The sequence below is a fragment of the Cryptotermes secundus genome, unplaced genomic scaffold, assembly GCF_002891405.2.
Source record: "Cryptotermes secundus unplaced genomic scaffold, Csec_1.0 scaffold1276, whole genome shotgun sequence".
In the NCBI taxonomy this organism is placed as follows: Eukaryota; Metazoa; Arthropoda; class Insecta; order Blattodea; family Kalotermitidae; genus Cryptotermes; species Cryptotermes secundus.
This window is the reverse complement of record NW_019740668.1, coordinates 83103-106909: the sequence shown is the minus strand read 5'-3', so window position 1 is coordinate 106909 and position 23807 is coordinate 83103. Positions and strand designations below refer to the sequence as shown.

The 23807-nt window shown below is 43.0% G+C and overlaps 1 protein-coding gene across 5 annotated transcripts in view; it reads right to left on the bottom strand.

Annotated features, from left to right (window-relative positions):
• Positions 1-23807, bottom strand: part of LOC111872582 (spectrin beta chain, non-erythrocytic 2) — a 101890-nt gene that overhangs the window by 10500 nt on the left and 67583 nt on the right. For 4 of the 5 annotated variants that reach the window (XM_033754755.1, XM_033754756.1, XM_023866647.2 and 1 more), the window contains 19 exons: positions 22568-22770; positions 21374-21602; positions 18681-18965; positions 13781-14041; positions 12457-12720; positions 12085-12369; positions 11248-11504; positions 10345-10531; positions 8664-8864; positions 8349-8579; positions 7891-8265; positions 7307-7489; positions 7035-7225; positions 3919-4207; positions 3659-3841; positions 3205-3327; positions 2115-2221; positions 895-989; positions 204-425 (listed from right to left, as the gene is read on the bottom strand). In XM_033754755.1, coding sequence (XP_033610646.1) covers positions 204-425; positions 895-989; positions 2115-2221; positions 3205-3327; positions 3659-3841; positions 3919-4207; positions 7035-7225; positions 7307-7489; positions 7891-8265; positions 8349-8579; positions 8664-8864; positions 10345-10531; positions 11248-11504; positions 12085-12369; positions 12457-12720; positions 13781-14041; positions 18681-18965; positions 21374-21602; positions 22568-22770 — 4171 coding nt within the window. Of the gene's footprint in view, positions 1-203; positions 426-894; positions 990-1373; positions 1511-2114; positions 2222-3204; positions 3328-3658; positions 3842-3918; positions 4208-7034; positions 7226-7306; positions 7490-7890; positions 8266-8348; positions 8580-8663; positions 8865-10344; positions 10532-11247; positions 11505-12084; positions 12370-12456; positions 12721-13780; positions 14042-18680; positions 18966-21373; positions 21603-22567; positions 22771-23807 lie in introns of those variants that run through there. The other variant, XM_033754757.1, reaches the window with a different exon arrangement.

Sequence of the window (23807 nt, the reverse complement as noted above, 5' to 3'; positions counted from 1 at the left end):
AAGTGGTTCAGGAGGAGGAATCCTGACGCACAAAAGAAATGTCAGTAGAAGCTCTGCAGACAACAGGAAATGGGACATATAAAATAAAATATAAAATAAAACACATTTCACCACCATGGGAATGCATGAAAGATGAAAAGTGAAATGTGTCTGCTGAAAGTCCACTTGGACATGGAAGGAAGAGCCACTCATTTGCTTCTTACCTGTGTAGAATGTTTTCCAGGAACGGACAGGAGCCTTCTTGCCAGCGCTCTGCAGTTCATGCTTCCGGTCCAAAGTGCCCTGGATCTCAACAGGTGGCAGCTGCTCCAGCTGCTCAAGTCTTTGCAGTTTCCGGAAACTCTGAGTGCGACGGCGTGTTGTGAAGCTTGGTGTGCGCTTAGGCTTCTTCAGCTCTACTTTCATGCTCTCTGCACGCTTGATGTCTGCACATACAAACAACTAACTTTGTTGGATGCAACATGTGGTGATCTAATGCTCATCTTCAGTGTTAAGTTCTACTAGAAGCTTCTAGCAGTTTGAGAGTCTGCAAGGGCAGTAATATACATAGAAGCAACGTTGTAACTTGAACTTTTGTTTCTAGATTAATTTGCATTACAAGATCTCCATTCTCATTTCCAGTTCTGGTGCAATTTCTTTCTTAACAAAACAACCTGACATACAAGTACAAGCCATTCTTTAACCACAGATAATACTCTTCAACTTCAGCTGCTTGAAAATGACTGCCAAATAAAATGACATAATTATTTGATCCCATTCAATAAATGAAGACTTGTATAACTGCCACTATCCTATCTTCTGTGCACATTACTCTGTGGGTGAGCTATCATAGTGTGAACGCAGCAGTTTCCAACTGGTGAGTCAATATGAAGTGACCGTGCAGTGGTGTCTCACCTCGCCGCATCTGCTCACCAAACAGCTGTGACACGCTGCCTGCCTTGTGGAGTGTTCCTGCACTCACTGGATCAGGTATGTCCATAGCGTTCAACCTGCAAACATACACATTCCTGGACGATGTGTTCTAAACATGCAAGTAGAGCAAAAAGGTTTGGGAGGAACAAGCTATCCTGCATTTCGTGCTCCACCCATCCAAACACAATAGTGAAACAGTGAATCCTTTTGTAAAAGTGGCCACAAATCACTGAACCTCTAGGAGCAAAGGGTTGGACCCTAGTGTCATAATAGACCCAAGACTTGGATCTTAAAAAATGTTTTCAGTTTTTGGAGTTCTGTAGCAATCATGCAGGCCACTTATGAAACCCCACCCAGTCCATTAACTTGCATAAATTTTGGGGTGAGAAGGTACATCCATTACCAAGGAAATATGGCAAATGAAAAAAGTTAATGAAATTGAGAAGACAGCTGACACTCAAACAGAGCCACACAATTAATGGGTTATAACATCAGTACCAACCTGAGAGAGCCAGTGGTGGGTCCACTGCTACTGGAGTGCGCCATGTTGAACACAGGCTGGTACGGACCATTTTCGATCATGAAGCTGGGCAGCGCGCTGCATGCAAGGTTAGTCATGCAAACAAAGCATCAAACGATCCTCACCCACTAACACTACAATCCCCCTAAGTTAACCACATCACAGAGAAGCTCATCTGCTTAACAAACTAAAAGGCATGACTTCATTTATTGAATTTTTGGGCCAGTCTACATTAAGGGAAGAACACAGCCTGGGAATGCTTCAGAACAGCGTACAGAGGAGACTACCTGAACCTAAGAGAAGTTACAGGGGAATAGAGAAAATTACATAATGATGAGCTTCACACTGTTCACACAGTACTGCTAGGATCATTAAATTTGTAAGAGATATAGACTAAATTGAAATGGGGAAAAATGCATAGATAAGTAATGCTGAAAGGCCTAAAGGTTAGCAACAACTTGGCGCACAAACAGGCACAGATGGGCAAACCAGATATTAGAATGGACCACACAAACTCACCTGTATGTGTGAAAAATGCAAAGAAAAAACAGATTCAGGATGTGGCTCAGGACAAGTCAGTGCTGAAATTATGAGCTCCTTAATAGGGAATTCTGTTTGCCACCATGCTGTAGCCACAGACTTGGTTAAGTTAGACTAACCAAACAGCATAAGTGCCATGTACCTGCTACCACTAGTACTGATGTTCAGCTGGTCAGAACTCCCATTCATTTCATCCCGCACAACACGTAACTCCTGTGTCCGCCTCCGCTCTTCCTCTCGCTTACGCTCCTGAAGACAGAACATACAAGGTTTAAATAACTGTGTGGGACCTGAGGAGAGATGCACAACTGTTTCACTGGCAAGGTCCATGATTTCATATGCCAATTCTACAAAATAAAATATGGGCTACTATTTAAACTGACTCATAACTGCAGAACCCTGAAACAGTATTTGTGGCATGGTCTTTCTGCACGCTTGGTGAGGGGGTGACTTGCAAACAAGGATGAATGGAAAATATACTTACAAATACAAAATCTTCAATAACCTCAGTATTACGACTGAACGTTGGAACAAAAGTAACAAAAGGGAAATTCATGAGAAAATTAAAAGTAAAACAAATTATTTTTAGTTTACTCCCCTTATTTTGAAAAAATAAAACTACGCTCATGAGATCACCTTACTGTGTATGTGTATCGCCCAATCAACTTTTGAATTCCTGAACCAGTCATTATGAAACTCAATATGTATCATGCACCTGAGCCCATCTCAAACACATACTTCATAAATCCCTTCCATCCGTCTGTGAGTCTCTCTGTGTACCCCTCCTAACGTTGTCAGAAAAAGACTTGGTAAACGCATTCCTGCAGCAATGGATACACCCATCAACAGAAGAACTGTTGGGCATGTCAGGGGAAACCAAAGTATTTGGAGAAAACCCACCACAGTGCCACTTTGTCCACCACAAATCCCACTTGACCAGACCCAGGATTGAACCCGGGCCACCGCAGTGGGAAGCCAGCAACTAACAGCTTGAGCTATGGTGCGGCCGTTTCAAAGGAAAGTAGGAAATTAATTATTCCCTGAACTTCTTGCTCTGTCTTCTGATATGCTTCCATCAGAAAGATATGTCTACATTTGTTAAACAAACATATGGCACTGCCTAATAAACTGAAATAGCACTGACAAATATAGAGGGCATTTTGAATGAAATAAAGGTATGGAAATTCACAGAATGGGGAGAAAAAAATCCAAGGAACATGGGGGGGGCATACCTCTGTAATTCGCTGCACCTCTCGTCTCTTCCTAGCTTCAATGCGTTCACGTTCTACGCGTTCCTTTTCAGCCTGGCGGGCAGCCATTTCATCCCTTTGCTGCTTCTGGAATGCTTCCTCTAACTGAAATTCATAACAAAGCGAACTGTTCAGTACCCACAGAACTTGTAAGACGTCTGTGTTTATACCAGTTTCTCATACAGCCTTATCAAGGGGAAGAGGGAGAGATGGTGGCAGGATTCTTACTACTAATGGTATCAGGGGAGGATGCCTCAGCAATTTAAATATCGCAATTTCTACAAAAGTTGAGAGACTCTTTAAATAACCTATTATGCACATAAATCAAAATTTATGGTACAAGCATTTCTGCTAATGTTTCCCTTCTCATATGGATGCATAGGCCATGTTCACACTTCAAGCACCTAGGCACACTGAGCAGCCTGTACAAACTCACCATAGTAATCCGTCGCAGGGCACTGAACTTATCCTCCTGAGCCTCAATTGTCTTCTCAAAGTCCTCGTGCTTGCGTATCAGATCCTCCACCTGCGCGATTGTCTCCCCAAACTTCCCATCATGTAGCAGCGGTTCACGGGATATGATCCAGTTCTCCAGCAAGTCAGCCTCACGCTTGAACACCTGCAATAACACCTGCATGTCAACACCACGTGCTCACGGCACAGTACCCTGACAGTTTGAATGAGGCAGCACAGTACCTGTGTGTCCAGGTTCTGTGCATAGATGGCCTTGCGGCGGGCCCAGGTGTCACTCAGCAGTTGCTTGCGCTGCTCCAAGATGCTGATCTTTTCCAGAATCTCATTTGCCAGGAAATGGCCTTCGGCTATGAGCTTGTGTCCTGTATGAGAAAACTGGGCGAAGGCATCTGCCCGCGTGTCAATCTCAGCGCAGTGCTCTTCGTGCCGCACTAATAGTGCCTCGGCTCCTGGCACATCCTGGGCCAGGTCAGGTGCCGTCACCTTTGCTATCATCTCATTTATCCATGCCCTGCAAGAGTATTCACAACATTCTGAAGGACTCTGCCATAGTGTGCATGTACACTGAAAACCACAACTGAACAAGTATGGCCTGTAATGACAACTTGGTCATACCATGCAAAATAACTGACACTGCATATTTCTTATTATTACGTGTGTGCTAATATCTGACACAAAATGAGTGCTTCTTTCCAGCACATTCATGACGATGAGCGATTCCAAACCAGCACTTCTTTTGTAACTCTTTGCACTGCCTGTAATGGCAGTTTTGTTTCCCCAACTGGCACAGCACATAAAGGCATAATTACCCAGCCTTTGTGCCTTTCCCGTATCTAGAGGTCCCGAGTCTGCACTCCAGAATGTAACTGTGCAAATGAGAAAAGTTCATCACATAATCTTAGGCCATTAGCTCATTACATTGTGAACTGTTACTTGGCTAACGACCAGGAGTCAAAATGTTTCCGTGAATTGTTCATAATCCTTAACGCCAATTATGCTTGGACCTGAACACAAAGCCCATGCCCAAGTGAGGTCAGTCTCTCTGCAAACAGTGAAACAGGAACACAGCAAGTGCTGCTTTCTTCAAAACTGCCAACCATTTTCTAGGTAAATGTAAAGCTAATCCTGTAAACATTTTCTCTAGGCAATTGGCTCCCAGATGGCTGTAAGGTGTTCAGCTTTATGTGCCAGCCTCCCTTTACCCCCCTTCACCCAAAAATATTCCTGGTACTCATTTCTGTTAGAGGCTGAGACGACCCCAATGCTATAGTGCAGCTGGAAGGATTATGTCAGCTGAAAAAATCCACCTCATTGGGACTTGAGCCCGTGACCTTCCGGCTTGTAGCATAGTGCCTCAACCAACTATGCTACCGTGTGCCCCACTATTTTCTCGATCAAAGAAAAATATGATCAGCAGTTCTTTGCGATGGAACACCTGTCACAGGGGCAAATTCATCTTTCATGTGTTAATATCAGAAAGCTGCAATGTAGAACCAGCTGGCAAAGCAAGCACACGAGTTTCCGAAACTCCTTAACTTCTTCATGCATTACATATCAAGTACTTTCTTACACATGTATGCATACACAATGAATTATGGACAGAACACAGGGGGACTTGCAGGCATGCAACAAATTTTGCTGGTGAAGGACACCTCGTCATAAGGTGGTGGTTGTGATCATATGAAATGGAGCCAGAAGTTGTCACATGCCTCTGTATGAACAAAATCTATGCCAAAGATGCTCATTAATGGCTTCTAATGCACACTTCAGGTCCCATCAAAGTCTGTAAACTAGAACAAAGAGAGTAAATACTGAGCTACCCGTGTCAATCATATACTACAGGGAGATCGAAAAGTCACGCATATCAAACTAAAAGTTGTTCTAATTGTATTGCAGTTAATATAATTATATCTCCTACCACTAGATGGTACTGTAGAAGTACCAACGAGTAGAAACACCATCTGTCGTGTATCAGTCACATGACGTCTGCAGTATATAGATTTGATTATTGCGTGACAGCCATGTCGTTTTCCCAAGAACGAGTTTTCATTGTGGAACATTATATTGCCAGTTGTTCTTATGCATGTGTCGCAGACAAGTTTCATCGGGAATATCTGGATTCTGCAGTTCCTAACAATTCGACGATAACGAGAATAAACTGATTTCGGGAATGTGCATCACTTTCAGATAGAAAGAGATCCGGGAGACCGGCCATTTTGACTGAGGCTAAACTGCCTGACGTGGAGAAAATGTTGCAGCATTCCCCTTCAAAAAGACTGAGGAGACTATAAGCACAATCAGGGATTTCGTACGCAAGTGTTCAGAAAGTGATGAAGACGTTATGCCTTCATGCATATCATGTTTGCTGTGTGCAGGAACTAAAGGACCTGGATAAAGAAAAACGCTTAGTGTACTGTAGATGGTTTCAGACATTTGTTGGCAACCATGGAACTGAAGAGTGTGATCGGGTTTTCTTCACTGACGAAGTGTGGTTTCACCTTAGTGGCTATGTGAACAGCCAAAACAATAGGATTTGGTCATCTGAATATCCACGTGTTACATGAAAAACCTCTGAACTGTCAGAAAATTGGAGTGTGGTGTGCTGTATCATGTCATCAAATAGTGGGCACAATTTTCTTTGAAACAACAGTGAACAGTCCAGTGTACCAAGACATCATTACACAGTTTATTGCGCTTCCTGAAGTTGAATGAACGCGAGTGTTGGTTGCAGCAAGACGGTGCCACTTCACACACCTAATGAAACCATGCAGTTCTTGCGTGAGTTTTTTGGTGACCATCTCGTTTCGAAAGGATTGTGGCCCCCACATTCGCCCAATTTGTCACCTGCAGATTTTTTCCTTTGGGGGTACCTCAAAGGAATTGTCTATAAAAACAATCCACATACACTGGATGACCTCAAGAGGAACATTATGACAGTGATTAACAGCATCAGTTTACAGGTGCTCCACAAAGTGGTCTCAAACATGGTAAAAAGAGCTTGCGCATGCATTGCTGAACAGGGAAGCCATTTTGAGCATATGTTGTAGAGACCTGATTTGATTTTGCATTTGTAAGATGTAAGGTTATAATCATTAATAGTAAGTGCTGTATGTCTTGTAGTTTGTGTATTAAACCAGCAAAATATAATTGCTTGGCGTGTGTGTGCAACTTCTCTATCTCCCTGTATATACCTTGTGCCATACTATGATAAAACACGTAATTAGAGGTCTGAAGGACTGGTATTACATACTCTTGAACCATTCTAGGATATATTGAGCAACAGTTACAACATTGCAAGTCTGCATGCACTGCTAATTGCACAAGCCACTGGTACTAACATCAGGTCCCTGTACTCATCAAAGTATGCCTGCAGCTGTTCTGCTTGCTGCAGTTTGTTGCGGCGCTGTGCCGACTTCTCGAGGAGGTCTTCCCAGGCTTCCTGAGTATCCTCATGCTTCACCTCAATGTGCTCACGTGCATCTGGGAACAGTGATGCTAACCGCCCAGCTTCCTCAGTCACTGACTCCACCTATAAAGAAATAATAAAAAACCTGTCAGCATGTACTCATTCCATACTCTACCCATCCCCCAAATGCTCAACACTTCATACTTGTTCCTTCACAGCGGCAAGATCAGTCTCGAACACTTGGTGCTGCCGGATGAGTGCCTGTATGGTCTCCAGGTCCTGTCCATAACCCTGTGCTGACAGCAGAGCTTCCTTCTCCTGTATCCATCCGATAGTCTCATCTGCTCGCCGGTCAAAGACATGTACCTGTTTTGCTCCAGCAAGTGCCTGCAACATGGTGCAGTGTTTAGTGTTTCTGCATAAACCATTAAAACACAGGCTTTAAATTTTCCAACTCCATTCAATTTTCCTAGCTACTATACATCATACTTCAGGAACACCACTTCGGAAAATGTAATTTGCACCACCAGATTCAGTAATGTATTTCCCAATATCACACTTGGTAGCCACTCCCTCAACAGATGCATCGTCAAGCTTGAACTTCTGAAAACTGGACAGTGCAGCAGCAACACATGTGGTCCCATGGCCAATATAAAAAAGTATAAAAATCAAGGCCACTTGAGGGTACTTACATACACAATTCAGTATGAAGTGATAGCAACTGACAAACTAACTCAGTTTAGTAATACGGCTCCACAGGCCAGCTGAGCACAAACTCAGACACTTACCTCCTGCCGTGCATGTGCAAGCTCTCTCAAGTCCTCCCACAGTTGTTGTGTGTCATCCAACTTGACCTGGATTCGTTCATGTTCAAGGTTCCCCTCTGCAATGAGGGTGCGGCCCGTTGAGAGGCATGAAGTGATGCGTCCCTCACTAGCCGCCAGGCTTGACAGGAAGGAGTCGAATGCCTGGCTCAGCAGCTCCACGTGCTCCACATCCCGCCCATAGTCCTCCGATGCAGCCAGTGCCGTCTGGTCCCCCATCCATTCTGCCACCTCATCTGCTTCCCGTAAGAATCGGTAAAGCTTGAGTGACTCAGCCAGCCGAGCAGAACGCCGGGAGGCTAGCAACTGCAGCTCAGAGAATTGGGTCTCTATCTCAGCCTGAAATGTTATAAATGGTTAGGATTCCACTAGGTGCACTGTACTATCATCTCCATGAACAGCAGACCTCTATAATAAGCTACCTGCTTGGCAGTGATGTTGTGGCTGTCAAAGTGTCCACGGTCCACAAGCACCTGTGCCAGTTTGGCCAGCTTGCCAAAAGTGTGTTGGAACTGGCTCAGGTCACGCTCCACACCCTCCAGTTTCTTGGCCAGTGACTGTACTGAGTCCTCATCCTTTCCGAAGTCACTCAACGTCAGCAGAGGCCGCTTCTCTCGGATCCAGGCATCTGCCTCATTTGCTTCGGCATAGAACTGCAAACAGTATATAAAGTTAAAAGGTTACTACACTGAGGGACGACAGCCTCACCAGTTCAAAGTTATTTAGACAGCACTCACCATTTGCGACTCCAATGCATCCAGCAAACGCAGACGCCGCACGCTGGCAAGGTCACGTAGGTGACCCAACTTCTCTGTCAGATCACTGCTGCAGGCTTCAATGCGAGCTGCAGCAAAGTGCCCACTTCGAACCATCCTCTGGGCCCTCCCCACCAGAGCCTGCACCACTGGCTCCCGGGAAACAAGCTCAGCCTCCAGGGCCTATAGCAGCACACAAAGTGAAGTTCCACCTACACCTTTTTCCAGTGTTTGAAAACAGTTATTTGATTTTTATCATGTTTAATACTCGTACAATTAACAAAGTTACCAAACAAGTAATATTCATTCTAGACTTGCCCTGTGAACGTTATTTGGTGATCCAGATATTTTATTAATCAAATTTTTAATCATGATGCCGTAGATGGCATCAGTGCCTGTTGGAATGCTGTGGGTGGGTTTCTACATTAATGTGCCTTCAAATGAAACTTCTAAGAAACAATGGATGATCACCTGGCAACCGAGAATTGCATTCTATTTCAAGTGTGAAGAACATTCCTTCTCTAATAACTAACTCCATGGAACTGAGCTCTTCTTGACAATCTGCCAGTTGTGCAGCTACTCAAGAACTTCCCAACATTTTATGGAACCCAAAGGTTCACTATCATGTTCTCAAGAGCCCTCCACTGGTCCCCATACTGAGCCAGATCAATGCAGTGCACACCACTCCACCCAATCTCTCTAAGATCCACCTACCTATGTCGTGGTCTTTTTCAGAAATATCCTGCATGCATTCACTCTTCCTCCTCCAATCGTGCTACATGCCATGCCCACCTCATCCTCTTTCACTTGATCATTCTAATTATACTTGGAGAAGAGTATAAGTTATGAAGCTCCTCATCATGCAGTTTTCTCCAACCTCCTGTCACTTCATCTCTCTTCAGTCCAAATATTCTCCCTTTAACACCCTGAGTCTATGTTCCTCCCTTAGTGTCAGAGACCAAGCTTCACACCCATACAGCACCACCACAGGCAAAACAGAGTTTTATATATTCTAATTTTTATGTTTTTTGACTACAGATGAGAAGACAAAAGGTTCTTGACTGAATGGTAGCAAGCGTTATCCAAATTTAATTTCCCTTAATCTACTCCTGAATCAAATTCTGATTCATTACTGTTATTCCCCCTGTCTTTAACTGTTATCAAAATTAATTTTCAACACTTTTCCACCAAGCATACATTGACAATGGGATGGATAGGAAAAGCAGTGGCAGTATGCTCCCAAATGATGTCCCAGATGAATTTCGAACTGTTTGTAAGCATTCAACAGGAAACTTACAATTGGCTGAGGCTGCCAGTTTACATCTTCTTTCTCAAATCAAGGCCAAATCATTCGTCTTCTTATGCTCTCCCCCATGTTCCTTCCACTTCTACAGTAATCTATGCAACCTATGTTTTGCATTTCTCTCTCCCTCTGTGCATGTGCACGCAGCAATGAAATGTGAAAACAACTCGTCAATAGGTTAGCACAGCCTCACATCACATGGAGAAGCTGTCTGCTGCAATGTTCTAGTACTACAGTCCCCATCAGTGCACCTTCTTCCAAGTCATTCAACCTCAGGATGGCAAATGCAATGTACACTGAAACACTGGGATCACTTTGACATGACCATGACAGCAGACGTTACATATGACGATTACTTGCCTGATGTTTCTTCTGCAAGCTCTGCACAGCAGTGAGGCTGGTGCCTAGGTCTGTGGAAGCTGCTTGTGGCTGCTTCTCTGCCACCCACTGGAGCTCATCATCCACATCCCGCAGGAACTGGTGCAGCAGCAGTGCGTCCTCCAGATTATCCCTTCGAATCTGCATTGGCTGCTGCAGGGAGTGGTACCTGTGGGGCATGACATTGTATTGTGACTGGCTGGTCACAGACATTTTGTTCTGCTGAGCCTTGCCACTTCTACCTCCCAAAATCTTATCAATTCGTGACAGCAGGCACTGAGTCATACAATGATACCTATATCTAAGATGTGACTGCAGCCTATTTATGCTTCCTGTGTTACGTATGGTTCCTTGTCCCAAATCCAAATTTCCCAAGAATCTAGCTTGTTTTGGGCTCCCTTTGACATGAGTCTCATTGCTTTTTGCAAAGAATGCCACTGATGTTGCTACTACGTTCATTCCCCTTTTCCAGTTGGATAACAAAGTTTACTGGTGAAGTTGGTATACAGTAACTGTCGAGCCCAGCTGGATACATCTGTCTGGGGTCTGGTCCTTGCAGACATATGTAAACTTTCTGTCTGATCAAGCTACACCCCAAAATCTGGGGACAAAGACAGGAACCTCGTCTGACTGCAGGCCTCTGTTCACACCAAGCAGCAAAAGTCCGCAACAAACAAAATTAACCAAATGTGATTTAAGGAAACAATGCCTGATAACAGGTGACAGGAGACTGGGCCCCACCCACTCCTCTGTTTTACTGACAAGTGAGTATGTAACCACATCACACAGGAGCATGTTGGTCTTCAAACATAAACAGCAGCAGTGATTATGCTGAGGGCTCATTTCTGATGTTTGGAAATGCGTGCGGCAGATGGCAACACTGACCTTCTGATGACTGCAAGAGCCCGTTCCTGTATCTCATCACCCATGAAGTGATCTGAGCTCTGGAACGCTGCTGCTGTGTCCTTCACTTGTTCAACAGCCTCACTGTGACCACTAACATCTCCCTCCAGCAGTGAGTGTCTCTTCAGCAGGTGGATGACACTTGCCAGATCCTTCCCATGGTCCTCAGACTGCAGCTGTAGCTCCACCTCATCCATCCACACTTCCAGTTCGTCTAGCGTGCGGCTGAACAGCTGGGCCTGCATCAATACAACATCACTTCACAATATTCCATCAATCAGAGCATTCAGAATAAAACAGAAACTGTATTAACAACATACTGAGAGAAGTTAACTCTTTCACATACCCAAAGCCTGGCACACATTTGATAACAGTCTCAAGTTAGAAGTAATAAGTAATGCCAAAATGTGGGGCCCAAACCATACAGAATCAGCACCCGTCACTCTTCCGAAGCCTAATTCTATATCTCTGAAAGAACAGCTTGTACAATGTTACACTGAACAGAAGGAACTGGGAAGAATGTGTTTTAGGAACAAACAATCAAACAATATGTATTGTCTAGGAGGAAGAGACAGAAACACTGTTTAGAAAATTAACCCTGACACCAGGCAGAATGACGGATGACAGTGATTAGGTACAGCACTTCACAGTAAGCAGCTAGGGACCTGAGCCAACTCACAAACTTATGGACCAACCCATACTTCTACACTGCTGACACCACATGAGCCAAACATGAATTTGTTCACGTCTTCCTCCTTACCCTATCACAATCTGTCAAGTAGTCACTTCACAAACATAAACATTGCTGTAAGGTTGTACCTGGTATGCGTCGCTGAGGCGGTCGCGTTTCAGCTGACTTGAATCCTGAAGTTCGCGCCAGGCAGCCTCCAATTCATCCAGCCGTGCCTGTATCTCCATACCTGCAAAATGGCCAGCACTAATGAGGGCCTCCCCCTCTTCTGTCACAGCACCCACGCGCCCTCTGTTGGCAGACAGTTCCAGCTCAAATGCAACATGCTTCTGAATCTTGCTCTGCAGGTTGGAGGAGTCACGGTAGCTCTCGTCACTTGCGACCTGCTGCTTCTGGTGAAGCCATGCCTCCACCTGGTGGCACAGTTCACGCGGTCAGTGTTGCATACTGCACATACATTTGCGTGCACACATACACACAGGCCCCTATGAACTACATACCTCATACATGTTCCGTAAGAACTGCTGCAATTGACGTGATTCCTGCAGACGCTTGCGTCGTGCCATGGCAGTCTCCTTCAGTCTATCCCTGCGGGCACAGACAGCCTGCAGACGTTGTGTGATTCCTGCAGTATCATAATGGTGATCTGCAAGCAGCTCAACTGCAAATCGCTCAAGCTCTTCCACGCGCCCTGCTTGCGCTGCCAGGGTCTTCTCAAATGCCTCGTGTTTACGTAACAAGGCCTCCACACTCGACAGTGAGTCCTGGAATGATAGGGTATACCTTGAGACTCTGGAAGCTTTATCTCTCCCACTCCTAGAATCCTACTGGACTGCAGCCTGAGTGGATACCAAAGCCATTCTGGGACTGATACACATAAATCTGCACATACCAGAGACCAGGACTTCAGAGCCTGCCTCCTTCATTCAGCTGCACTACACAATCAGCTGCCCTTCCCCCCACCTTACCACCTCCACATGCTGCAGAACCTGTCACCAGAAAAGAGATTGGAACTGAATGTTCCTTGCTGTACACATCGCTCGGACGCATTAGGTACAGAAATACTTTTACATGTCTTAAAGTAAATGCCATCAAACTGTGTCACAAGAGCTGAGCATTACAGGGGTGCTACAGATCTTGAGCCTCTGCAAAAGTGCAAAATAATTCTTCCTGATATGTAAACTTCTGAATCCAATTACAGGTTGGATGCTTACAACAAGGTGGGAACTGAGCACAGCATAAGATGAACACATCTGCATTCTCCACAGGAATGTCTGGATCTGGGCAACGAAATTCCAGACCACCAAGACACACACTGAACATTCCCTCAGTTGATTGTCTTTTCGTTTAGAGGAATCATGTATACTGGGTCTCCCATCTTTCTGTGAACCTCATGTACATAAAACTAATCCAAGAAACATCGTATTCACAAAATAAAGAATTCCTACTGATACTAATGAACTCCATACATGTACTGCTAATTTATGCCAAGAATACTTCAGAAATTTTAACCAAGATGATGATAAACTTTAATCAGAACTAAAAGCTATAGCATCTGTGAGGCACCGACAGTGGTCCACTAGCAACAAAACATGTATGTCAGTAACATGCCAACAATACAATGAAAACAGCTGGGAATTGTTACTAATTATACTCTGAAGCTATACCGTATAAAGGGATGCAATATTCATAACCACCAGTTACGGACAACCAAAACACACAGTACAACCAACATTTAGGTGTCAAGCATTTAAACTCTATCTGGGACCAATATCATGTGGCAATCTTACACAATGTTTCACAATACAGGACAAGGTGTCTCACCCCAAGGTCGTCATTGTTCAGGAAAGCCTCTTTCGCAGCAAGCCACGCATCAGCGTGGTCAGCCTGCTCTCTGAACAGCTGCAGCTGGTGTGCCTGTGTCAGTTTGTGTCGCCGCTCTTCCCACGCTGCCCCCAGTGTTCGTCTCAACTCTTCTAGGCATGCCAGACTTGGTGCCAGGTCTTCCTCAGTGCCTCCAGATGGCAGACGCATCCCAAAGTACTTGAGAGATTTGAACGCCTCCTGTCGGCCGTCAATCTCAGCCTGGCCAAAATGTATTTATGTGGCATGAATGTTACAGCAGAACTTACACTCCTGCAGTACAATACAACGGTGAATGGAGGAATCTTAATGTAACCACATGTATGAGGACAACACATATACAGTGAAGTTCCAGCCAAAGGGTTCACAATAATCTGTACATAGTGTCCTTTCTTCCAACTGTAAGTTGGAAACTGAAAAACAAAAATTTTTTTTTTCAGAAACTAACCGAAAGTGATGAAAATTAGTGTGCCTCAGGTTTTATGTTCACCATATTCTGTTATACAGGGAGATCGAAAAGTCGCGCACAACAAAGTAAAAGTTGTTATAAATTGTATTGCATTTAATATGACTATATCTCCTACTGCTAGATGGTACTGTAGGAGTAGTAACGAGGAGAAATGCTATCTGTTGTGTATCAGTCATATGACGTCTGCAGTATAGCTTTGTTTATGGTGTGACAGACATGTCATTTTCCCAAGAACAAGTTTCCATTGTGGAACATTATTTTGCCAGTTGTTCTTATGCACGTGTCGCAGACAAGTTTCATCGGGAATATCTGGATTCTGCAGTTCCTAACAATTCGACGATAACGAGAATAAACCGATCTCAGGAATGTGCATCACTTTCAGATAGGAAGAGATCCGGGAGACCGGCCATTTTGACTGAGGCTAAGCTGGCTGATGTGGAGAAAATGTTGCAGCATTCCCCTTCAAAAAGACTGAGGAGACTATAAGCACAATCAGGGATTTCGTACGCAAGTGCTCAGAAAGTGATGAAGACGTTATGCCTTCATGCATATCATGTTTGCTGTGTGCAGGAACTAAAGGACCTGGATAAAGAAAAACGCTTAGTGTACTGTAGATGGTTTCGGACATTTGTTGGCAACCACGGAACTGAAGAGTTTGATCGGGTTTTCTTCACTGACGAAGTGTGGTTTCACCTTAGTGGCTATGTGAACAGCCAAAACAATAGGATTTGGTCATCTGAATATCCACGTGTTACATGAAAAACCTCTGAACTGTCAGAAAATTGGAGTGTGGTGTGCTGTATCATGTCATCAAATAGTGGGCACAATTTTCTTTGAAACAACAGTGAACAGTCCAGTGTACCAAGACATCATTACACAGTTTATTGCGCTTCCTGAAGTTGAATGAACGCGAGTGTTGGTTGCAGCAAGACGGTGCCACTTCACACACCTAACGAAACCATGCAGTTCTTGCGTGAGTTTTTTGGTGGCCATCTCGTTTCGAAAGGATTGTGGCCCCCATTTTCGCCCAATTTGTCACCCACAGATTTTCTCCTTTGGGGGTACCTCAAAGGAATTGTCTATAAAAACAATCCGCATGCACTGGATGACCTCAAGAGGAACATTATGACAGTGATTAACAGCATCAGTTTACAGGTGCTCCACAAAGTGGCCTCAAACATAGTAAAAAGAGCTTGCGCATGCATTGCTGAAGAGGGAAGCCATTTTGAGCATATGTTGTAAAGACATTATTTGATTTTGCACTTCTAAGATGTAAGGTTATAAACATTAATAGTAAGTGCTGTATGACTTGTAGTTTGTGCATTAAACCCAACAAAACATAACTGCAACCTCTTTATTATATCCGTCACAACACAACTAATATCAAGATCAAACCGTTTTCGGCCCTGCTACACGTTTCGGCTATTGATAGCCATAATCAGGCAAACACATGATTTACACACATATACGCACCACTGAACCACAGCACCAACAAAATTGGATACAATATTATTAGAATATATAAAAACACTTGACGTATAAAATACAATAAATCAAGTTATATAAAAAAGAAGTATGATATAAAATAAGAATAAAATTCTTTTGGTGTTTTTACATCAACGTGTCAGTTGTTGGTTTGTGATCTGTTTTCTGTTTCGTTCCCACGAACAAGTTGGAATATTCATACTTATGCATGTATAAAATTGTGTATGAGGCTCGTAACGTAGATGTAGTAAAGTAAATTATAATATTAGTCAGTGCCTCATCTCACAAAGTATTGTCCGTACTGTAGGGAATGTAAACAACAACTGATTTGGTGATGTGAGATTAAGGTAAATGCAAGGGAGGGAAGGAGGGGGTAGAGATAAGGTGTATACGGAACTGGTGGTAGGGGGGAGGGGGTATAACTGTATATTATGTTTTGTATGTATCAATTATTACATCATATATAGGGTTAAACATTTCAGTAAAATTATCATTTAGTTGTAAATTCAGTTTGCTGATTTCATAGATGTGAAATCTTTCATATGTATCCAAGGTTTGGCCTTTCTTGCCGACATATAGAACTTCTAATGTTTTGTCTATTGTACCATATTCATGTGTGGTTTCTAATATATTGTCACCAAATGTAACGTGTTTAGTTACTGAATACGCCGTAGAGATTGTTAACTGGTTTATTCAACAACCTACAAGTAACGGCTACAATTAATTATAACAATATTGCGGGGTTCCACAATTTATAACCCTATTCGCAAACCAAATCACGCTATTGTCAGTAGACTACACGAAGAAAGCAGTCTTCTGGGATTTGGCGCCGTGTATATGTGGTGTTAACCGACGTTTCGGAGGAACGTATCGCCCCCATCTTCAGGGTTGAAGAAAAAGTATAGGTAAATCTGCAAGCGACAACACCGTGAGACACGGTAAAGCAGACGTCTGCTTTACCGTGTCTCATTTGCGGTGCTTTTACCGGGACTGGAGATGCGGTTCCACGGAGATGATGCCGACTGGACGATTGAAGAAACCTTCAGTAAGTCAAATGTGTGAGTGGATTGTGGCTGCATGGAACACCATACCAGAAGAAATGGTTTCCAAAAGTTTTAAAGTCACATCCATTTCCAACGCAATGGATGGGACTGAAGATGACGCTGTATGGCTGACATCACCTGACTGCGAAACTTCGAGCGAGAGCGACATCTACAGTAACGAGTCAAGTGATGAACAGTAATATGGTTTAATTACTGTGGACCAACTTCAGAAAGCGTCGCATAATTTATTCATGCGATGCGAAGCATATTTGCAAGCAGAAGGGGGTCACTTTCAGCACCTGTTATAAAGCACGGTAAGTTTGTGTTATCTTTTTACAGTATTCTTATAAATGTGTGCATGTACAGAAACTGATGTAAGGGTATCAGCAACACGACTGCACTCTCGCTTGGGGGGAGGGGCACAGTAGTCACGGAGAAACGTTCCATCCGCTCTACGCTGCTGCCCCGGTTTCCTCGATCTTTGAACACCCTGCATTACTAATTATGAATATAATTTTTTTTTAAATGAAGTGTGATTTTGAATATTTGGAATATAAGCCGCACCCCAGTTTTCCTCTTGAATTTTTGGCAAAAAATGTGCGGCCTATACATGCGTAAATATAGTATATTTTAATGGACAGTCAGCACATTGTAGTTGGTAAATCCCACTAAGATTAAATCATTTTTGTCATCATTTATTTTCAGAAGATGTTTAATATTGCTTTTTGTCTTATATGAGATACCAACTTCAGTATTCTTGAAAAGTTTAGTAATAGATCTGATTTCACGGCCGAAATAGGTGAAGGCGGTCCATTTATTTTTCTGCGTAGTATTTTTTTGTGGATGGTTTTTGTGTTAGGTGAATGGTATTTTGTGGTTAGTTATTATTATTTAGAATAGTTCTAATGATGTTTTCTTCTTTGTTTTTGTTGTTATGTGAAAGGGGCTATTGATTCAATCGATTAATGAGAAAGTTTATAGCAGCTCTTTTGTGTTCAAATGGGTGACATGAATCAATGTGGATGATTAGATCATTTTGTAGGTTTTCATGTGTTTTTTTCGATGGATAAATCTAAGAAACTGATCTTATTATTTATTTTTCTTATTGTAAATTTGATATTAGGGTGAATATTACTGAATTCATACAACGTATTTTCAATGTTAGTTATATGGGAATTATAAATGATTAAAATATCTATTAAAATAATCTATTATTTGGGGTTTCATCAAAATATCAATGATAGTTGTAGGACACGATGTAAGAACACCAAAAGAATTGTATTCTTATTTTATATCATACTTCTGTTTTATATAACTTGATTTAGTGTATTTTTTATGTCAAGTGTTTTTATATATTTTAATAATACTGTATCCAATCTGGTACTGCGGTTCAGTGGTGTGTATATGTGTGTAAATCAAGTGTTTGCCTGATGATGGCTATCAATAGCCAAAACATGCAGCAGGGTCGAAAATTGTCTGATCTTGATATTAGTTGTGTTGTGATGGATATAATAAAGAGGTTGTATATTGTAACACAACAGGATGCATGAAATGAAAAAAAAAAAACATAATTGCTAAGTGTGATGTGTACGACTTCTCGATCTCCCTGTAGTAAGTGCTGGTAACACTGGGAGGGAAGACATATGCATCCCGAGCCAAAAACAATTGTGGACCATCTCCTCTCTCTGGGATCACAGTTCTGCACGTTAGTACGTTCAGTATTATAGTGTCTGAAGACTTTGGCAACAGGCGACCATAAGGGAGATGCCCCACAGCAATTCAATTTTCAAAGCTTCAAAGCTTAGCAATGTCTGCACTTCTCTGCAATAGCTCTGAGACAAAGCACTCTTATTATTAAATTTACCTTGCGTTCTTGATGCAACTCCAGCATGGCCTCTGCCTCTGCGCTGGTAGCAGGAAGCTCTGACGAACCCATACGTTTGATAGTCTCTGCCACCCAGACGTCCAGCTCATGTAGGTCTGCATGAAACTTGTGCAGCGTGTATGCTGCTGCAAGGGCATCACTGCGCCTCCGAACCAGCTGCTGCAATGAGCGCCAGCTGTCCTGCAGCTCCAGCAGCTTGCTGCGGATTGGTGCCGACAGGTCTGGGTACTTCTGGGAGAGATGCCGTGCCTCCCCATCATGTTCCTTTCACACAGAAATTAATTTTTTTTTCAGATGGGCATAGATTTTAAGTCAAGAGTATAAAAATCACTGATATATAGAGAATTGGGAAAGAGAAATATTTTTATTAATTATAGTAAATCTATTTACTTGCAAATCTGCCTTATACAATGACTAAAATAACAAAAAATAAAGTACTCATGGCCATCGTATTTACCTCGTTTTTATCACTACCTTCCAGTTTGTAAGAAGTGACTTTTGGAAAACAGAAGTCCACAATGAATTTAAGGGCCAATCCTATTTAACTGGATTGTCTGCTACTTCAGAATGCTCTGTTAAGCACTAAGGTTTTAGGAATGTAATGTGTGTGAATCTTCCTAAGCCCTCAGGCACACACTGGTCTCCCACTGCCCAAGAATTTCAATTGCCAAGTTAACACTTCTGTGCACTTCAACGGTAAAGTTCTAAAAACGTCCTTTCAGTACAAATACACTTAGTTTCTTGGAATCGACAAATGTAACTTCTACCATTCTGGCTTCCAGTGTTTAGGATACACTGTGAGTAAACTCTGACAACCAGAGCTACCACCCATCAAACTTCACATTGGTCGATTCTCCCTCTCCTCCCCTTCCCGCCCCTCTCACTATTGCAGAAGACCTGACAGTAAGCTGCACGTTGCCACTCGCCCTTCATGAGCAGCTGCTGCTAGCACCACTGCATGCAGTACACTGCCACCCTCACATTTTCACTACAGTATACTTGTAAAGTCACGTTTACCACTGTACAGTGGATACAGATGTATGAATATTGTCAATATGCATGCAATTCAAAATATTCTGCTGAGATCTTCCAGCATGAGCTAATATTGACGAGGTTTCACTATCACTTACAAAATGCTGTAATTCACAGCATCTGAATGTATTTCAGTTACAACTACAAACCTCAGCTTCGTTCATGGAACAGCCCTCTATTTATTACATATCGTACTAAACTGCCAAAATACAATTCTCCAGTAACAGTCACTTCCTCATTCATTTAGTCTTTGCATCTTCTCAGGTTACTCACAATTTTAACACTGTTACCATAACCACCAGTCTCAACCTCACTCCTGTCATATTACACGTTTCTTCACTGGATTTATCTAACTCCCAAATACAGGATGTTTCACGACCTTAAGGCATTACTGCAGGAGGCGATTTCCTAGGTCTTTGTGATCAAAAAAGTTCATATAAACATGTGTCCGATTTTGGACAGTTACGGAGTTATGACCGTTTTTTCATTCCCGTACACACCCTCATGTGAACCGCGTCTATCATCTGGCGGGTCCCTATTTTTAGCCAGCTACAGACAGAGTGTTCTCGTTTTCTCGACATTTGAGAGGTACCTAAGGTGTGGTGGGTTGGTATGTCCAGCCACTGGTATTCAGAACAGTTCTCATCCCGGTGCGTCTGTTACGTTCACGATGCCATTTACATTTTCATTCGAGGAGTATGCAGATATGATTTATGTGTATGGGTTTTGTGATGGTAACTCAGTTCTTGCCATAGCTGAATATCAGCAACGGTTTCCGAATCGTAGAATACTGAACCGGAAAGTGTTTACTGGAGTTTACCAGGCATTGCGAGATACCAGTAGAATTCCCGGCGTTCGTACTGCAGCCGAGCGTGGTGTTAATGAAGGCATCAATGAAGAAGGCATTGTTCATATGGTACACCGCAGTCCACGTACGAGTACACGAAAAATTGCCAGTCAGGTCTCCAGACTTAAGCCCACTGGATTATTGTGTGTGGGGATGGATGGAAGAACTGGTCTACAATGTGAAGGTGGTAACGTGAGATGCTTTGCTCGGTTGCATTCTGGACACCGATGACCACATAAGAAACAGCCAGCTGAAGCTGCCATGTGCTACCCATGCAGTTCACAACCGAGCGGCAACCTATGTTGCGGCCGGCAGTGGCATTTTCGAAAATCAGCTTTAAGCACCAATCAATTCAAATTAAAGGTAATATCACAAAGTTAACTTTACATTCATACTTCAAATGTATCATGTATTATGCTGGTTTATTATTTTGTTCCGTTTATTGTCAGTAATCGTTATCTTCTATTCTGAGTTTAAAACGGTCATAACTCTGTAACCGTCCAAAATAGGGACACATGTTTATATGAACTTTTTTGATCACAAAGACCTAGGAAATCACCTCCTGCAGTTATGCCCTAGAGTTGTGAAACACCCTGTATATTGTCATCATGTAGACTATGCTAGTTGCTATATCTGTCATTCTGACTCTACTATCAGCTGATCTGGGTGAACTGGAATGAGCTTCACAGCCACACATTGGATTGAATGCTGGAAGATACAGAGTGAATGTGAGCAGCAGTGATGTGCAGTGCCAACGACTTCTTGGTGCTATCAGTACATATTGCAGCTGTACCTTCAGCTTGCCCTCGATGGCTGTCATATCTCGCTCCAGGGCCTCCTGCTTGCGCTGTAGTTGCTCCACAGCTGCGAGGTCACGCCCCACATCGTCTGTGTTCATGGCCACTGCCTTCTCTGCCACACGCTGACTGGTATCATCAACATCCCTGTTGAAGGCATGTACCTCCAGAGCCCCTGCGAGGTGGTTACGGTACAGGTCCAGTGCACCTTGAAGTTCATGCCACCTGAATCACAGACATGAAAGTGTACAGGAGGGTGAGAGCTCGCGTGGTCAGCTGGCTATGTGCATGGCAACAAGCAAAGCAACTGGCTGCAACATGGTACCCGAGACATACAAACACCCACCCTAGCCCTCACAGAAATACTTTTCTTTGTGAACTACAACTACATACCCTACCATTTCTCTTTGACATTTTGTACTTTTAACAAGTGAAGGAAGTGTACACAATTCAAAATTAATACAAAATGAAAAAATTGGAAATACAAAAGAAACATACTGCGGAAGACAAATTAAGAAATCACAAAGATGGTATGGACAATATTTAATGAATGTGAAAGGAAGATGCCACCACGAAGAACAAAATCAAGAAGAGAACAGGTTAGGAAAGATGTCACACATAAGGAAGGAAGAACAAGGAAGTAAGAAACTCTGATTCACACAGAAAGTGGAAATGTGAAAAGGTAAAGTTGTCTCTGCGCCTAACTAATTAAGCACTATGCCATGAAGGCATATGGGGGAGTGGATGTATAGAGCCACATTTTCTTCACCTCGGCACTTGCTGGAGGTGAGTGGTCAGCTTCACCCCCCGGCTGCCCCCCCCCCCCCGGGAAAGAGCTCACAGTACCCATGGGATAGGATGATGTGGAGAAAATTCTTGACCGTACCGGGACTCAAACCCTGACCCCTTGGTCATCCAGCCCCATAGCAAATCGCTATACCACCTATGCTTTTTCAAAAGGAAAAAGAAATTAAAAAAACTCACATTTCTAATGGACAACTAAATTAACAGCACCAACAAAAGTATGCAACTAAACTCTGCCCACAGTAAAATTAGAAATAACATACGAATGCTGATACTGCACGCACATATATGCAAACACAAAGAACTATGGACTGTGGAACAATTTACACAAAAGCCCACCTACAGCATAAGAATGTTATATGTCCTTAAACATTAATGTTACTTACTTAACAATTAGGTTGTCACGGCGCTGCTGCACAGAGCGTGTGTCAGAGCGACCTTGACGGATCAGTTTGTCAGCCAAAGTCCTGATGGACTTCACACGTGAATCATCCACCCGCATATCCGAGTCTACATCGTCCAGTTTCCGCTGCAAGGCGAGACAGTGTTCATAGTCACGTCCTGTGTCTCCAGCCTGCACCATCATTTCCTGCAGGGTAACAGACCACAGACTACATGATGAGCTGCAAGCTTCAGAAAAACAATCATACATATAAAATCTGAAACATAAAACATAAAAAAAAAAGAATTTAAACAGTTCTGCCTTCTAAACCAATAGCAGTTGCTCACTCATCAGAACTCACTCGATCACTAATGACGCTGAGCCCTTCTTGAGAAGCCACCAGTTGTGCAGCCACTCAAGAAGTTCCAACCATTTTACAGAACCCAATGGTCCATTACTGCATTCGCAAGAGGCCTCCACTGGTACCTATCCTGAGCCAGATTAATCCAATTCATACCATCCCATCCTATCGCTAACATCCATTCTAATATTGTCCACCCACCTATGCCTTGGTCTTCCCCGTGGTCTCTTTCCCTCTGGCTTTCCCACCAATATCCTATACACATTCCTCGTCTCTCCCATTCGAGCTACATGACCTGCCCACCTTATCCTCCCTAACTTGATCAATTTAATTATACTTGGAGAAGAGTACAGGTTATGAAGCTCCTCACTATGCAGTTTTCTCCAACCTCGTGTCACTTCATCTCTCTTCAGTCCAAATATTCTCCTCAACACCCTGTTTTCAAACACCCTCAGTCTATGTTCCTCCCTTAATGTCACAGACCAAGTTTCACACCCATAAAGAACCACAAGCAAAATTAGAGTTTTGTATATTCTAATTTTTCTGTTTTTGGACAACAAAGAGAAGACAAAAGGTTCTGGACTGAATGGTAGCAAGCATTACCCGAGTTCAATTGCCTCTTAATTTCCTCTTGAATCAGGTTTTGATCTGTTATCGTTGTTCACAAATATGTGAACTGTGCCACATTTTCAAAACATCTGTTCCCTTGAAGAAAGCAGTCTTCTGGGATTTGGCACCGTGTATATGTGGTGTTAACCGACGTTTCGGAGGAACATATCGCCTCCATCTTCAGGGTAGAAGAAAAATATAAGAAATCTGCAAGCGAAGAGACCGTGAGAACCGGTAAAAGCAGACTGTCTCTTCGCTTGCAGATTTCTTATAT